This window comes from Camarhynchus parvulus, chromosome 3 (assembly GCF_901933205.1).
Source record: "Camarhynchus parvulus chromosome 3, STF_HiC, whole genome shotgun sequence".
Taxonomy (NCBI): Eukaryota; Metazoa; Chordata; class Aves; order Passeriformes; family Thraupidae; genus Camarhynchus; species Camarhynchus parvulus.
The window spans coordinates 111,407,155-111,425,716 of NC_044573.1; the positions used below are offsets into that span (position 1 = coordinate 111,407,155).

Below are 18,562 nucleotides of genomic sequence, written 5' to 3' on the forward strand. Positions count from 1 at the left end.
CACAATCCCGGAATTCCAGGAGCCACATTCCCAACCCAGGAGCGAGAGCCCGGAGCTCCGACCTTTCCCGCCTCTTTTGGATGGGATTTCAATCAAAATCGGGGCGGAAACCCGGCGGGGACGGCGACGTTTCTGAGATTAATGGCTCTGTCAGGAAGCTTGGACGGCAGCAAGGGCTCGGACACGCCGGAAAAACCGGGAGGAGGAGGAGGAGGAGGAATTCCATGAGGAAGGGGGATTTTTCCACCTTCTGGAAAAATGGGTGGAACCTTCCGGAACATTCCTGGTCCTGTCAGGGGCATTGAGAGAAACCAAAATATCCAGGGATGAAGTTGGGATGACCCAAGGAAATCTGGTGTCCTTCTGGGAGGTTTAAACCAGTGTTGGATTTAAAACCGGATCTTGTTAAACCTGGATTTGTCAGGGTGGGATTTTTCCACCTTCTGGAAAAATGGGTGGAACCTTCCGGAACGTTCCTGGTCCTGTCAGGGGCATCAAGAGAAACCAAAATATCCAGGGATGAAGTTGGGATGATCCAAGGAAATCTGGTGCCCTGTGGGGAGGGAAAAATTAAAAACAACGGGGCTTTAAACCAGTGTGGGATACAAACCCAGATCTTGTCAAGCCTGGATTTGTCAGAGCGGGATTTTTCCACCTCCTGGAAAAATGGGCGGAACCTTCCGGAACATTCCTGGTCCTGTCAGGGGCATCAAGAGAAACCAAAATATCCAGGGAAAAAGTTGGGATGATCCAAGGAAATCTGGTGTCCTTCTGGGAGGTTTAAACCTGTGTTGGATTTAAAACCGGATCTTGTCAAACCTGGATTTGTCAGAGCAGGATTTTTCCACCTTCTGGAAAAATGGGTGGAACCTTCCGGAACGTTCCTGGTCCTGTCAGGGGCATCAAGAGAAACCAAAATATCCAGGGATGAAGTTGGGATGATCCAAGGAAATCTGGTGCCCTGTGGGGAGGATTTTTCACATCAAACCTCCCCCTCAACTCTGTAAAACATGAGGTGGTTTGGGCAGGTGAGGAATGGGGAAAAGGGGGAAAAAGGAAGGAAAGGGAAATGGGGAAGGAAAAAATGGGGAATGGAAAAAAAGGAAAGGGAAATGGAAATGGAAAATGGGAATGGGAAAGGAAAAAATGGGAATGGAAAAAAAGGAAAGGGAAATGGAAATGGAAAATGGGAATGGGAAAGGAAAAAATGGGAATGGAAAAAAAGGAAAGGGAAATGGAAATGGGAATGGGAATGGGAATGGGAAAGGAAAATGGGGAGGGAAAAATGGGAAAGGGAAAATGGGAATGGAAAAAAAGGAAAGGAAATGGAAATGGAAAATGGAAATGGGAAAAGGAAAAGGAAATGGGGAAGGAAAAAATGGGAAAGGAAAAAATGGGGAAGGAAAAAAATGGGGAAGGAAAAAAATGGGGAAGGAAAAAATGGGAAGGGAAAAAAAAGAAAGGAAATGGAAATGGGAAAGGAAAATGGGGAAGGAAAAAATGGGAAAGGAAAAAATGGGGGAAGAAAAAATGGGGAAGGAAAAAATTAGAATGGAAAAAAAGGAGAGGAAATGGAAATGGAAAATGGGAATGGAAAAGGAAAAAGAAATGGGGAAGGAAAAAATGGGGAAGGAAAAAATGGGGAAGGAAAAAATGGGGGAAGGAAAATGGGGAAGGAAAAAATTGGGGAGGGAAAAATGGGGAAGGAAAAATGGGAAGGAAAAATGGGAGGAAGAAAAAAATTGGAACGGAAAAAAAGGAAAGTAAAATGGAAATGGAAAATGGGAATGGAAAATGGGGAAGGAAAAAATGAGAAAGGAAAAATGGGAAAGGAAAAATGGGAAAGGAAAAAATGGGAAAGGGAAAAATGGGCAAGGAAAAAATGGGAATGGAAAAAAAGAAAAGTAAAATGGAAATGGAAAATGGAAATGGGAAAGGAAAATGGGGAAGGAAAAAATGGGGAAGGAAAAAATGAGGATGGAAAAAAAGGAAAGGAAATGGAAATGGAAAATGGGAATGGAAAAGGTAAAGGAAATGGGGAAGGAAATTAGAGAAGGAAAAAAATGGGGAAGGAAAAAAAATGAGGAAAGGAAAAAATGGGAAAGGAAAAAAGGTAAGGAAATGGAAATGGAAAATGGGAATGGAAAAGGAAAAGGAAATGGGGAAGGAAAAAATGGGGAAGGAAAAAAAGGAAAGTAAAATGGAAATGGAAAATGGGAATGGGAAAGGAAAATGGGAAAGGAAAAAATGAGAAAGGGAAAAAATGGGAAAGAAAAAAATGAGAAAGGGAAAAAATGGGAAGAAAAAAATGAGAAAGGGAAAAAATGGGAAAGGGAAGTGGGGAAGGAAAAAATGGGAAAGGGAAAATGGGAATGGAAAAAAGGGAAAGGAAAATGGGAAAAGGAAAAGAAAATGGGAAAGGAAAATGGGGAAGGAAAAAAATGGGGAAGGAAAAAGTTAAAATGGAAAAAAAGGAAAGGAAATGGAAATGGAAAATGAATGGAATGGAAAAGGAAATGGGAAAGGAAATTAGGGAAGGAAAAAAATGGGAATGGAAAAAAATGGGAATGGAAAAAATGGGGAAGGAGAAAAACAGTGAAAAAAGGAGAAGGAAAAGGGGAAGGGAAGGGGAAAGAGGAAGGGAAAGGGGAAGAAGGAAAACTAAAATGAAAATAGGGAAGGAAAGGAGAAAAAAGGGAAAGGAAAATGGGAAAGGAAAGGAAAGGAAAGGAAAATGGGGAAGGAAAGGAGAAAAAAGGGGAAGGGAAAGAGGAAGAAGGAAAATGGGAAAGGAAAAGGAGAAAAACAGGAAAAAAGGGGAAGGGAAAGGGGAAGAAGGAAAACAAAAAGGAAAATAGGAAAGAAAAAGGAAAATGGGGAAGAAAAGGAGAAAAAAGGGGAAAGAGGAAGAAGGAAAATGGAAAAGGAAAATGGGAAAATCCTCTCCACGGATTTGTGCCCCAGTGCTTCACCCAGAGCCTGCAGCAGGCAAAACCCAAATTGCCAAGCAGAGCTCCCCATTCCTGCCCTCCGCAGGGAATTTCGGGAGCAGCTCCTCCCTCCCCTCCCTTTGGAGCCTTCCCTCGAGGGAAACAAAATCCAACAAAATCCATCCAAAAATCCATCCAAAAATCCATCCAAAATTCATTCCAAAACCCATCAACAATCCATCCAAATCCATCTAAAATCCACCCAAAATCCATCCAAAAATCCACCCAAAATCCACCAAAAATCCACCCAAAATCCACCCAAAATCCACCCAAAAATCCATCCAAAATCCACCCAAAATCCACCCAAAATCCATCCAAAATCCACCCAAAAATCCACCCAAAATCCACCCAAAATCAATGCAAAAATCCATCCAAAATCCACCCAAAATCCACCCAAAAATCCACCCAAAATCCATCCAAAATCCACCCAAAATCCACCCAAAAATCCACCCAAAATCCACCCAAAATCAATGCAAAAATCCATCCAAAATCCATCCAAATCCCATCCAAATTCCTTCCAAAATTCCATCCAAATTCCCTCCAAAATCCACCGAAGATCCACCCAAAAATCCACCCCAAATCCACCCAAAATTTGCCCAGAACCATCCAAAATCCAAAATCCATTAAAAAATCCCTCCAAAAATCCATCCAAAATCCATCCAAAATTCATGCAAAAATCCATCCAAAAATCCAATCCACAGTCCATCCACAATCCACCCAATAATCCATCCAAAATCCATTAAAAATCCATCCCAAATCCATCCCAAAATATCCATTAAAATCCATCCAAAAATCCATCCAGAATCCATCCAAAATTCATTCAAAAATCCATCCAAAATCCACCCAAAATCCATCCAAAATACATCCAAAAATCCATCCAAAATCCACCAAAAATCCACCCCAAATCCATCCAAAATTCATTCAAAAATTCATCCCAAATCAACCCAAAAATCCATCCAAAAATCCATCCAAAAATCCATTAAAATTCCATCCAAACTCCATGCAAAATAGATCCAAAATTCATCAAAAATTCATCTAAATTCCATCTAAATTCCTTCCAAAAATCCATCCAAAATCCCTCCAAAATCCATCAAAATTCATCCAAAATCCACCCAAATTCCCTCCAAAATCCACCCAAAATCCACCCAAAAATGCATTAAAATCCATTAAAAATCCACCCAAAATCCATCCAAAAATCCACCCAAGATTCACCCAGAACCATACAAAATCCAAAATCCATTAAAAATCCTCAAAATCAAAAACCACCAAAAACCATCAAAATCACCAAAACATCAAAAATCCAAAATCCTTAAAATCCATTAAAAACCATCAAAATCCCCAAATCCATCAAAATCCATCCAAAATCACCCAAAATCCATCCAAAACCACAAAATCCATCCGAAATCCATCCAAAATCCACCCTAAATCCATCCAAAATATCCATTAAAATCCATCCAAAAATTCATCTAAATTCCATCCAAATTCCTTCCAAAAACCATCAAAATCAATCCAAAAATCATTAAAAACATCCAAATCCATCAAAAATTCATTCAAAAACATCAAAATCCACCAAAAACCCCAAACACAAAACCAAAAACACCAAAATCAAAATACCAATCCATAATAAAACACAAAACATCAAAACCAAACACAAAACACAAAACAAAAATATCATAAATCATAAACCAAACACAACCCATCAAAATCCAAAACCACAACATTAAATCACCCAATGCCCAAAACCACAAAACCATCCAAAACACCAAAGACCAAACCATCAAACACAAACCCAAAAAAACACCAAAAACAATCAAACCAAATCACCCAAACCATTAATCATCCAAAAACCAAAATCACCACACATCAAACACAAATCAAAATCATTCTAAACCCATCACACCATCCAAAACCCAAACATCCAAAATCCATCAAAAAATCCAAAATCCACCAAATCCATCAAAAATCCATCCAAAAACACCAAAAATCACCCAAATCCATCCAAATCACCAAAATCCATCAAAATCACACAATCCATCCAAATCCATCAAAAATCCATCCAAAAATCCATCCAAAAATCCACCCCAAATCCATCCAAAATATCCATTAAAATCCATCCAAAATCCATCCAAAATCCATTATAAATCCATTAAAATGCATCCAAAATCCATTCAAAAATCCATTCAAAACCACCCAAAATCCATCCAAAATCCATAAAATCGTTCAAAATCCATCCAAAATCCATCCAAAATTCATTCCAAAACCCATCAAAAATCCAGCCAAATTCCTTCCAGAAATCCATCCAAATTCCCACCAAAATCCATCCCAAATCCACCCAAAATCCATCCAAATCCATCCAAATCCATCAAAAATTCATCAAAAACCCCCACACCAACAAAACATAAACCACCAAAATCACCAAAAATCCACCCCAAACACAAAAACAAAAAAACCCAAACAAAATAACAAAACACCTACCCCAACCACACCAAATCCATCCAAAATCCACAAATCCATCCAAATAAAAAAAAAAATCAATCTAATCAAACAAAACACAACTAAAAAACAACCCACACCCCAAAACAAACAACAACAAACAAACAAAAAACAAAACCAACACCAAATCAAAATCATTACAAATCAAAAACACCAAATATCCCAAAATCCATCCAAAATCCATCCAAAATCCATCCAAAAATATCCATTAAAAATCCATCCAAATCCATCCAAACTCCATGCAAAATAGATTCAAAATTCATCCAAAAATTCATCTAAATTCCACCCAAATGCCTTCCAAAAATCCATCCAAATTCCATCCAAAATCCATCCAAAATCCACCCCAAAATCCATCCAAAATCCATCCAAAATTCATTCAAAATTCCATCCAAAATTCATTAAAAATCCACCCAAAATATCCATTAAAATCCATCCAAAATCCACCAAAAATTCACTCAGAAATCCATCCAAACTCCATCCAAATCCATCCAAAATTCATTCTAAACCCCATCAACAATCCATCCAAAATCCACCCCAAATCCATCCAAATCCATCCAAAAATCCATCCAAAATCCATCCAAATCCATCCAAATCCATCCAAATCCATCCAAATCCATCAAAAATCCATCCAAAAATCCACCCCAAATCCATCCAAAATATCCATTCAAATCCATCCAAAATCCACCCAAAATCCATCCAAAATATCCATTAAAAATCCATCCAAATCCATTTAAAATCCATCCAGAAATCCACCCAAAAGCCATCCAAAATCCACCCAAAAATCCATCCAAAATCCATCCAAAATCCATCCAAAAATATCCATTAAAAATCCATCCAAATCCATCCAAACTCCATGCAAAATAGATCAAAAATCCATCCAAAAATTCATCTAAATTCCACCCAAATTCCTTCCAAAAATCCATCCAAATTCCATCCAAAATCCATCAAAATCCATCCAAAATTCATTCAAAATTCCATCCAAAATCCACCCAAAATCCACCCAAAATATCCATTAAAATCCATCCAAAATCCATGCAAAATAGATCCAAAATCCATCCAAAAATTCATCTAAATTCCACCCATATGCCTTCCAAAAATCCATCCAAAATCCGTCCAAATCCATCAAAATCCATCCAAAATTCATTCAAAATTCCATCCAAAATCCACCCAAAATCCACCCAAAATATCCATTAAAATCCATCCAAAATCCACCAAAAATTCACTCAGAAATCCATCCAAACTCCATCAAAATCCATCCAAATCCATCCAAAATTCATTCTAAACCCCATCAACAATCCATCCAAACTCCACCCCAAATCCATCCAAATCCATCCAAAATCCATGCACAATCCATCCAAATCCATCAAAAATCCATCCAAAAATCCACCAAAAAATCCACCCCAAATCCATCCAAAATATCCATTAAAATCCATCCAAAATCCATCCAAAATCCATTAAAAATCCATCCAAAATCCATTTAAAAATCCATTCAAAACCCACCCAATAATCCATCCAAAATCCATTAAAAATCTGTTTAAAATCCATCCAAAATCCATCCAAAATTCATTCCAAAACCCATCAAAAATCCATCCAAATTCCCACCAAAATCCATCCCAAATCCATCCAAATCCATCCAAAATCCATCAAAATTCATTCAAACTCCATCCAAAATCCATCCAAATCCATCAAAAATTCATTCAAAAATCCATCCCAAATCCATCCAAAAATCCATCCACAAACCATTATAAATCCATTAAAAATCCATCCAAAATCCACCAAAAAATCCACCCCAAATCCATCCAAAATATCCATTAAAATCCATCCAAAATCCGTCCAAATCCATCCAAAATTCAGCCAGAAACCATCCAAAATCCACCCGAAATGCAAAATCCATTAAAAATCCATCCAAAATCCACCCTAAATTCACCCAGAACCATCCAAAATCCAAAATCCATTCAAAATTCCTCCAAAAATCCATCCAAAATCCATCAAAAATCCATCCAAAAATATCCATTAAAATCCACCCCAAATCCATTAAAAATCCATTAAAAATCCACCCAAATCCACCCAAAATCCATCCAAAATCCTTCCAAAATATCCATTAAAATCCATCCAAAATCCATCCACAATCCATGCAAAATAGATCCAAAATCCATCCAAAATCCACCCAAAATCCATTATAAATCCATTCAAAACCCACCCAATAATCCATCCAAAATCCATTAAAAATCCGTTCAAAAATCCGTTCAAAATCCATCCAAAATTCATTCCAAAACCCATCAACAATCCATCCAAAAATCATCCCAAACATCCAAATCACCAAAAATTCAAACTCCATCCAAATCCATCCAAAATTCATTCAAAAATCCATCCCAAATCCATCCAAAAATCCATCCAAAAACCATTAAAAATCCATTAAAAATCCATCCAAAATCCACCCAAAAATCCACCCCAAATCCATCCAAAATATCCATTAAAATCCATCCAAAATCCATCCAAATCCATCCAAAATTCAGCCAGAAACCATCCAAAATCCACCCGAAATCCAAAATCCATTAAAAATCCATCCAAAATCCACCCTAAATTCACCCAGAACCATCCAAAATCCAAAATCCATTCAAAATTCCTCCAAAAATCCATCCAAAATCCATCAAAAAATCCATCCAAAAATATCCATTAAAATCCACCCCAAATCCATTAAAAATCCATTAAAAATCCACCCAAATCCACCCAAAAATCCATCCAAAATCCTTCCAAAATATCCATTAAAATCCATCCAAAATCCATCCAAAATCCATGCAAAATACATCCAAAATCCATCCAAAATCCATCCAAAATCCATGAAAAATTCAACCCAAAAATCCACCCAATAATCCATCCAAATCCATCAAAATCCATCCAAAAATCCATCAAAATCCAATACAAAATCCATCCAAATCCATCAAAAATTCATCCAAAAATCCATCCAAAATCCATCCAAATCCATCCAAAATCCATTACAATTCCATTAAAAATCCACCCAAAATCCACCCAAAATCCATCCAAAATCCATTATAAATCCATTAAAAATCTATCCAAAATCCATTCAAAAATCCATTCAAAATCAATCCAAAAATCCACCCAAAATCCATCAAAAATCCATCCAAAAATATCCATTAAAATCCATCCAAATCCATCCAAACTCCATGCAAAATAGATCCAAAATCCATCCAAAAATTCATCTAAATTCCACCCAAATGGCTTCCAAAAATCCATCCAAAATCCATCCCAAATCCATCCCAAATCCACCCCAAAATCCATCCAAAATTCATTAAAAATCCGTTCAAAATCCATCCCAAATCCACCCCAAAATCCATCCAAAATCCATCCCAAATCCATCCCAAATCCACCCCAAAATCCATCCAAAATCCACCCAAAATATCCATTAAAATCCATCCAAAATCCACCAAAAATTCACTCAGAAATCCATCCAAACTCCATCAAAATCCATCCAAATCCATCCAAAATACATTCTAAACCCCATCAACAATCCATCCAAAATTCATTCTAAACCCCATCAACAATCCATCCAAAATCCACCCAAAATCCATCCAAAAATCCACCAAAAAATCCATCCAAAAATCCATCCAAAATCCACCCCAAATCCATCCAAAATCCATCCAAAATCCATCCAAATCCATCAAAAATCCATCCAAAAATCCACCAAAAAATCCACCCCAAATCCATCCAAAATATCCATTCAAATCCATCCAAAATCCGTCCAAATCCATCCAAAATTCAGCCACAAACCATCCAAAATCCATTAAAAATCCACCTAAAATCCATCCAAAATCCACCCAAAATCCATCCAAAATCCACCCAAAATCCATCCAAAATCCATCCAAAATCCACCCAAAATCCACCCAAAATCCATCCAAAATCCACCCAAAATCCATTAAAAATCCATCCAAAATCCATTAAAAATCCACCCAAAATCCACCCAAAATCCACCCAAAATCCATTAAAAATCCATCCAAAATCCATTAAAAATCCACCTAAAATCCATCCAAAATCCACCCAAAATCCATCCAAAATCCATCCAAAATCCACCCAAAATCCACCCAAAATCCATCCAAAATCCACCCAAAATCCACCCAAAATCCACCCAAAATCCACCCAAAATCCATTAAAAATCCATCCAAAATCCATCCAAAATCCATTCAAAAATCCATTCAAAATCCACCCAAAAATCCACCCACAATCCATCCAAAATCCATCCAAAATCCATCCAAAAATATCCATTAAAAATCCATCCAAATCCATCCAAACTCCATGCAAAATAGATCCAAAATCCATCCAAAAATCATCTAAATTCCACCCAAATGCCTTCCAAAAATCCATCCAAATTCCCACCAAAATCCACCAAAATCCATCAAAATCCATCAAAATCCACCCAAAATCCATCCAAAATCCATCCAAAATCCATCCAAATCCATCAAAAATCCATCCAAAAATCCACCCCAAATCCATCCAAAATATCCATTAAAATCCATCAAAATCCATCCAAAATTCATTCAAAACTCCAATCCAAAATCCATCCAAAATCCACCCAAAATCCATCCAAAATCCCAAATCCATCCAAAATCCATCCAAATCCATGCAAAATCCGTCCAAAATACATCTGAAAATCCACCCCAAAATCCGTTCAAAATCCATCCAAAAATCCATCCCAAATATCCATCCAAATCCATCCCAAATCCATTAAAAATCCATCAAAATCCACCCAAAATCCACCCCAAAATGCATCCAAAACCCCAAAAAAACTCCAACTGAACACTGAAAAATTCCTATTGTACACTGGAAAAAATTCCAATTAAACACCAAAAAATTCTGATTAAACACCAAAAAAATTCTGATTAAACACCAAAAAAATTCTGATTAAACACCAAAAAAACTCCAGTTAAACACCAAAAAATTCCCATTAAACACCGAAAAAAATTCCGATTAAACATCAAAAAAACTCCACTTTAATACCAAAAAATTCCCATTAAACACCGAAAAAATCCGATTAAACACCAAAAAAATTCTGATTAAATACCAAAAAAACTCCAATTAAATACCAAAAAATTCCCATTAAACACTGAAAAAAATTCAGATTAAATACCAAAAATAATCTGATTAAATACCAAAAAAAATCTGATTAAACACCAAAAAAATTCTGATTAAACACCAAAAAAAATTCTGATTAAATACCAAAAAAACTCCAATTAAACACCAAAAAATTCCCATTAAACACCGAAAAAAATTCAGATTAAATACCAAAAATAATCTGATTAAATACAAAAAAAATCTGATTAAATACCAAAAAAATTCTGATTAAACACCAAAAAAAACCCAATTAAACACCAAAAAAACCCCAATTAAAAGGAACAGAAATTAAAAAACCACCAAAAGTTGGGATAAAATCTGATTTTGTTTTGGGGAGTTCCCCTCTGATTGTACAAATAAATCAAATTTTTGAAATCAGAGCAAAGAAACAAAATTTCTCACCAAAAAAAAATCTCCGGATTTTCGGGTGGAGAATTCCAAATTCCAGGTCCTGGTGGGATTGCAGCCCTGCAGGGGGAAAAGAAATTTAAAAGGAAAAATGAAAAATTTAAAAATTTAAGTTTTATTATCCCATGGAAATGCAGGGAAAAACCCAGGGAGATTTACTTGGGAAAAATTCCAATTTTTTAACCCAAATCCCAGGGTTTAAAATAATGGAAAAATCCCATTTTAAGGGGTTTTAATTCAATTTTTGGGGGTTATTCCATTTAATTTAACACTAAAAGTTTTACCCTCATTTTTAAGTTTTAATTCAATTAGTTTAATCATATACCAAAACGTTTTATTTATTTTTATTAACATTTTATTTTAATCCATTTTAGTGGGGTTTTAATCCCATTTAGGGTTTTAATCCCATTTTAGGGGATTTAAACCAATAGTTTTATTTAGTATTTATTTTATGGGGATTCTTAAGGTTTAATTCCTAGGGGTTTTAATATTTTTAGTGGGGTTTATAATCCCATTTTTAAGGGGATTTGATCCCATTTTTAGGAAGTGTTCATCCCATTTTTGGGGGTTTTAATTCGATTTTTAAGGGGTTTGAATTCCACTTTTAGGAGGTTTAATTTTTGGGGTTTAAATCCATTTAGAAATTTTATTAAACCAATAACTAAATATCCCATTTATGGGGATTTAATTCGATTTTTAAGGGGTTTGGATTCCATTTTAAGGGGTTTTAATCTCATTTTAAGGGGGTTTATAATCCCATTTTTAGGAGGTTTTAATTCCATTTTTAGGGGGTTTTAATCCCATTTTATGGGGGTTTATTCCCATTTTTAGGGGGGTTTTAATCCATTTTAGGGCAATCTGATCCCATTTTTAGTGGGGGTTTTAATTCGATTTTTAAGGGGTTTGAATTCTATTTTTAAGGGGTTTATAATTCAATTTTTAGGGGATTTAATCCCATTTTAGCGGGGGTTTATTGCCATTTTTAGGATGTTTTAATTCAATTTTTAGGGGGTTTTAATCCCATTTTCAGGGGGTTTATTCCCATTTTTAGTGGGGGTTTAATCCCATTTTTAGGGGGTTTTAATTCGATTTTTAGGAGATTTTAATCCAATTTTAGGGAGTTTTACCCTCATTTTTAAGGGGTTTTAATCCCATTTTCAGGGGGTTTATTCCCATTTTTAGTGGGGATTTGATCCCATTTTTAGGGGGCTTTAATTCGATTTTTAAGGGGTTTATAATTCCTTTTTTAGGAGGTTTTAATCCCATTTTTAGGGGGTTTTAATCCCATTTTAGGAGGATTTGATCCCATTTTTAGTGGGGATTTAAATTCCATTTTTAAGGGTTTTGAATTCCATTTTTAGGAGGTTTTAATCCCATTTTAGAGGGGGCTTATTCCCATTTTTAGGATGTTTCAATTCAATTTTTTGGGGGTTTTAATCCCATTTTTAGGGGATTTTAATCCAATTTTAGGGAGTATTACCCTCATTTTTTAAGGGGTTTTAATTCAATTTTTAGGGGGTTTTAATCCCATTTTCAGCGGGTTTATTCCCATTTTTAGGGGGTTTTAATTGGACTTTTAGGGAGTTTTAATCTCATTTTTAGGGGGTTTTAATTCAATTTTTAAGGGGTTTTAATCCCACTTTAGGAGGATTTGATCCCATTTTTAGTGGGGGATTTAATTCCATTTTTAAGGGGTTTGGATTCCATTTTTAGGGATTTTAATCCCATTTTAAGCAATTTGATCCCGTTTTTAGTGGGGGTTTTATTCCATTTTTAGGATGTTTTAATTCAATTTTTAAGGGGGTTTAATCCCATTTTTAGGGGGATTTGATCCCATTTTTAGTGGGGTTTTAATCCCATTTTTAGACGGTTTTAATTTGATTTTTAAGGGGTTTGAATTCCATTTTTAGGCGGTTTTAATCCCATTTTAGGGTGATTTGATCCCATTTTTAAGGGGTTTGAATTCCATTTTTAGGGGCTTTTAATCCCATTTTTAGTGGGGTTTTAATCCCATTTTCAGGGGGTTTATTCCCATTTTTAGGGGATTTTAATTCAACTTTTAGGGGGTTTTAATCCCATTTTAGGAGGATCTGATCCCATTTTTAGTGGGGGATTTAATTCGATTTTTAAGGGGTTTTAATTCCATTTTTAGGGGGTTTTAATCCCATTTTCAGGGGGTTTATTCCCATTTTTAGGGGGTTTTAATTCCATTTTTAAGGGGTTTGAATTCCATTTTTAGGGGGTTTTAATCTCATTTTAAGGGGGTTTATAATTAAATTTTTAGGGGGTTTTAATCCCATTTTAGGGGGATTTGATCCCATTTTTAGTGGGGGTTTAATTCCATTTTTAGGGGGTTTTAATTCAATTTTAAGGGGTTTGAATTCCATTTATAGGGGGTTTATAATCCCATTTTTAGAGGGGGTTTTAATTCGATTTTTAAGGGGTTTTAATCTCATTTTAAGGAGGTTTATAATCCCATTTTTAGTGGGGGTTTAATCCCATTTTTAGGGGGTTTTAATTCAATTTTAAGTGGTTTATAATTCCATTTTTAGGAGGTTTTAATTCCATTTTAGGGGGATTTGATCCCATTTTTAGAGGGGGTTTTAATTCCATTTTTAAGGGGTTTGAATTCCATTTTTAGGAAGTGTTAATCCCATTTTTAGGGGGTTTATAATTCCATTTTTAGGAGGTTTTAATCCCATTTTTAGGGGGTATAAATCCCATTTTTAGGGGGTTTTAATTCAATTTTTAGGGGCTTTTAATCCCTTTTTAGGAGGATTTGATCCCATTTTGAGTGGGGGATTTAATTCCATTTTTAGGAGGTATAAATCCCATTTTTAGGGGGTATAAATCCCATTTTTAGGGGTATAAATCCCATTTTTAGGGGGTTTATTCCCATTTTCCAAGACATCCTTCAAGAGCTTTCCATGGCAGAGAATTCCAGAGGGAAGCTGCAAACACTGGGAGCGCTTTAATTAAAATAATCAAATGGAATTAATTAAAACCAATCAATCCACTGGAGTTGTTGTCACACCAGAATTGGGGTGAACGGCTGCAAATCGTCCGGAATTTTTTCCTCCCATTCCAACTTTTCTTCACCCAATAAAAAGGTAAAAAAATTCTCAAATCTCGACCAAAGTTTGGTCAAAAATTCTCAAAATTCCACCAAAGTTTGGTCCAAAATTCCTTAAAACTCAACCAAAGTTTGGTCCAAAATTCCTAAAACTCAACCAAACCCTTGTCAAAAATTCCTTAAAACTCAACCAAACCCTTGTCAAAAATTCCTTAAAACTCAACCAAATTTTTGTCAAAAATCTTTAAATCTTGATCAAACTTTGGTCAAAAATTCTCAAAATTCGACCAAACTTTCTTCAAAAATCCTTAAAAACTCAGTCCAAAAATTTGTCCAAAAATTCTCAAAACTCAACTAAACCTTTGGTCAAAAATTCCTTAAAACTCAACCAAAGTTTGGTCAAAAATCCTTAAAACTCAACCAAGTTTTTGTCCAAAATCCTCAAAATTCAACCAAATTTTGGTCAAAAATTATTAAAATTTACCAAAGTTTGGTCAAAAATCCTCAAAACTGAATCAAACTTCGGTCCAAAATCCTCTAAATCTTGATCCAACTTTCATCAAAAATTCTTAAAACTCAACCAAAGTTTTGGTCAAAAAAATCCTCAAAACTCAACCAAACTTTTGTTAAGAATTCTCAAAACTCGACCGAACCTTTTGTCAAAAATTCCTTAAAACTCAACCAAACTTTCTTTTAAAATCCTCAAAACTCAACCAAATTTTGTCCAAAATCCTTAAAACTCAACCAAACCCTTGCCAAAAATTCCTAAAATTCGACAAAAGTTTGGTCCAAAATCCTCAAAACTCAATCAAATTTTGGTCAAAAATGCTTAAAACGCAACCAAAATCCCTTCAAAAATCCTTAAAACTCAACTGAAATTTTGTCAAAACATCCTCAAAACTCAACCAAACCTTTGGTCAAAAATTCCTTAAAACTCAACCAAAGTTTGGACAAAAATTCTCAAAATTCCACCAAACTCTGGTCAAAAATCCTCTAAATCTTGATCCAACTTTCATCAAAAATTCTTAAAACTCAACCAAAGTTTGGTCAAAAATTTCTTAAAACACAACCAAACCCTTGTCAAAAATTCTTACAATTGGACCAAAGTTTGGTCAAAAAAATCCTCAAAACTCAACCAAACTCTCTTCAAAAATCCTTAAAACTCAACTGAAATTTTGTCAAAACATCCTCAAAACTCAACTAAACCTTTGGTCAAAAATTCCTTAAAACTCAATCAAACTTTGGCCAAAAATTCTCAAAACTCAACCAAAGTTTGGTCAAAAATTTCCTAAAACTTAACAAATTTTTGTTCAAAATCCTCAAAACTCAACCAGACTTTGATCAAAAATCCTCAAAACTCAACCAAAATTCTGTCCAAAATCCTCAAATCTCGACCAAACTTTAGTCAAAAATCCACCAAAGTTTTATCCAAAATCCTCAAAATTCAACCAAAGTTTGGTCAAAATCCTCAAAATTCAACCAAAGTTTGGCCAATAATTCTTAAAACTTCACTAATTTTTGTCCAAAATCCTCAAAACTCAACCAGATTTTTGTCCAAAATCCTTAAAATTCAGCCAAAATTCTGTCCAAAATCCTCGAAACTCAACCAAACTTTTGTCCAAACCTTTTCTGCTGGTTTGTTTTCTTCCCAGGGTGGGAATTTTGCTGGGCTGGGGAGGGGTTGAGAGTTGAACACAAAATTTGCTCAATTCCTTGGCTGATGTAAATTCCTGCACACACAGATGGGATAGGATGGGAAAATCCACCTAAAAAATCAAAAATTTGGGGAAAAAAATTGGGAATTTTGCTGGGTTGGGGAGGGGTTGAGAGTTGAACACAAAATTTGCTCAATTTAAATAATTCCCAAGTGAAGCTCGGCACAATTTCTCCTCCCGGGCCAGAATTCAGAGGGACCTGGAGCTCCAGGTTGGGATTGTCCAGCGGGATCAGCTCCTTGCCTTGGCTGATGGAAGCTCCTGAGATGGGATAGGATGGGAGAATCCACCCAAAAAATCAAAAATTTCACCCAAAAAAAAATCCACCCAAAAAATCAAAGGGCTCTGAGTTCTTGCATCCTTCCCTTCACCAAGTTGGACACCCCCAGCCCGTGGAAGGAGCTCTGAGGAGTTCCTGAATCCTTCTCTTCTCCAGGTGAACATTCCTAAGGCCCTCAGAAGGGCTCTGAGGAGTTCCTAGATCCTTCCCTTCACCAAGCTGCACACCTCCAGCTCCTGGAAGGGCTCTGAGGAGTCCCTGCATCCTTCCCTTCTCCAAGCCGGACACCCCCACCCCTCAGCCCACATCTCCATCACCTCCCAGCCCATCCCCACCCACCTCGACCAGGGGCCCGGCAGGACCGTGAGCCACCAGGACGCTGTCGGCGCTGAGGTCGCGGTGCACGATGCGCCGGCGGTGCAGGAAGGCCGCGGTGCTGCTGAGCTGCCGCACGAAGCGGCCATTGAGGCGCGCGTCGGGGCTGCGTGCCAGCAGGAGCTCGTTCACAGTGCTGCCCTCGCACAGCTCCGTGACGAACCACAGCGAGCAGCCCCAGGGCGGCAGCTCCACCGCGCAGCTCCGGTCCTTCAGGCACATCTCCACCAGCAGCAGGTGCCCGCTGGAGCCACGTGCCAGCAGGAACTCATTCATGGTGCCACCCTCACACAGCTCCGTCACGAACCACAGCGAGCAGCCCGAGCGTGGAGGCTCCACCACGCAGCTCCGGCCCTTCAGGTGCATCTCCCCAGCAGCAGGTGCCCGCTGGAGCCGCGTGCCAGCAGGAACTCGTTCACAGTGCCGCCCTCGCACAGCTCCGTGACAAACCACAGCGAGCAGCCCAAGCACAGCGGCTCCACCGCGCAGCTCCGGCCCTTCAGGCGCATCTCCACCAGCAGCAGCAGGTGCCCGCTGGAGCCGCACGCCAGCAGGAACTCCTTCATGGTGCCACCCTCACACAGCTCCGTGACAAACCACAGCGAGCAGCCCGAGCACAGCAGCTCCACCACGCAGCTCTGGCCCTTCAGGTCTCCACACCCAGCAGGCCGCTGGACCGCGACGCAGCCGTTCAACGCGAGTCCGTACAAGCAGCAGCAGCCCGACCGAGCAAGCATTCACATCCACACCACAACACTCGTGTACCTAAACCACCCCAGCACAGCATCCGCCAGCAGGAACTCATCATGGTGACTCACACAGCTCGTGACAAACCACAGCGAAGCAGCCCCAGCGCGGGCCCCCCCCCCCCCCCCGCCCTTCAGGCGCGTCTCCACCAGCAGCAGCAGGTGCCCGCTGGAGCCCACGTACCAGCAGGAACTTGTTCACAGTGCCGCCCTCGCACAGCTCCGTGACAAACCACAGCGAGCAGCCGGCGAGCAGCTCCGGCCTCAGCGGCTCTCCACCAGCAGCAGCAGGTCCGCTGGAGCCAGTGCCAGCAGGAACTGTTCACAGTGCTGCCCTAAAATAAAAAAAAAAAAGCACGAGCACAGCGGCTCCACCGCGCTCCGGCCCTTCAGGCACGTCTCCACCAGCAGCAGCAGGTGCCCGCCTGAGCTTCTCCAGGGGCTGGAAGAGGCGGCCCCGCTGCAGGACGCGCTCCTCAGCTGGAGCACGTGCTGGTGCTGGACGCTCTGCAGGGCCCAGAGCTCCTGCAGGGCCAGCTCCGCGTGCTCGGGGACGTCACAGGGCATCCTCTCGGCGGCCACGCGGCGCTTGGTGCGGCTGGCGACGGCCTCGCAGACCGCGCCGTAGCTGCCGCGTCTCACCTGGCGCAGGAGGCTGTGCTTGGCCTCCTCCTCTGCCGCGCCAGGAATCACGGCTGGTTGGGAGTCATGGCAGCAAAACCTGGCAGAGGACAAAAAGAAATCAGCTTTGAAACTTGTTCCGGATTGTGAGGCAAGATGTTTTCCATCCCCATCTGTGTGGCAGATTATCTTTGTCAAGGGGGCAGTTTGCCTTATCTCTCTCTCTGAGTGACCACAATCACTCCTCCCTCGGGAGGGGACATTGCTGATAACAGCCATTGAATGTCACTGCGTGGCTGATAAGAACTACAGCGTCCCATTGGGAGATGTGAGCCCAGAGGGAGGAGCCGGGCATCGCTACCCCGATATAATCCAGAGGTTTTGAGACACCAGCACGGGTTTCCCCACGGCATTCCCCAGAGGAACAGCAGCTGCCTCTTCCTCCTGGATCTCCAGAGGAAGGACACATCCTTCTCTACAGATCCTCCTTGCTCCAGCAGAACCACCCCTGACACTGCAGGAGGGCTGCAGCCACAATTCCAATGGCACTGCCACCCACACCCTGACCCACAGGGTGTCAGGTTGGGTTCTGACTCTGTCAGTGTTGGTTTCGTTTACTGTATTGTTTATTTTATCATTTTATTTATTTCCTTCCCTATTAAAGAACTGTTATTTCGTGCTCCCAGATTTTTGCCTGAGAGCCCCTTAATTTAAAATTTATAGCAATTCGGAGG

The 18,562-nt window shown here is 38.9% G+C and overlaps 1 protein-coding gene across 1 annotated transcript; it reads right to left on the minus strand.

The window, feature by feature from the left end:
- Positions 1-92: 92 nt before the first annotated feature.
- LOC115901823 (serine/threonine-protein kinase pdik1l-B-like) lies at positions 93-17,020 on the minus strand. Its single transcript, XM_030944791.1, has 5 exons — positions 16,426-17,020; positions 11,013-11,078; positions 611-697; positions 463-553; positions 93-289 (listed from the first exon to the last, which is right to left on the minus strand). The coding sequence occupies exons 1-5, from the start codon at positions 16,825-16,827 to the stop codon at positions 93-95; spliced, it is 843 nt and encodes a 280-aa protein (XP_030800651.1). The 5' UTR covers positions 16,828-17,020.
- Between the last annotated feature and the right edge of the window lie 1,542 nt (positions 17,021-18,562).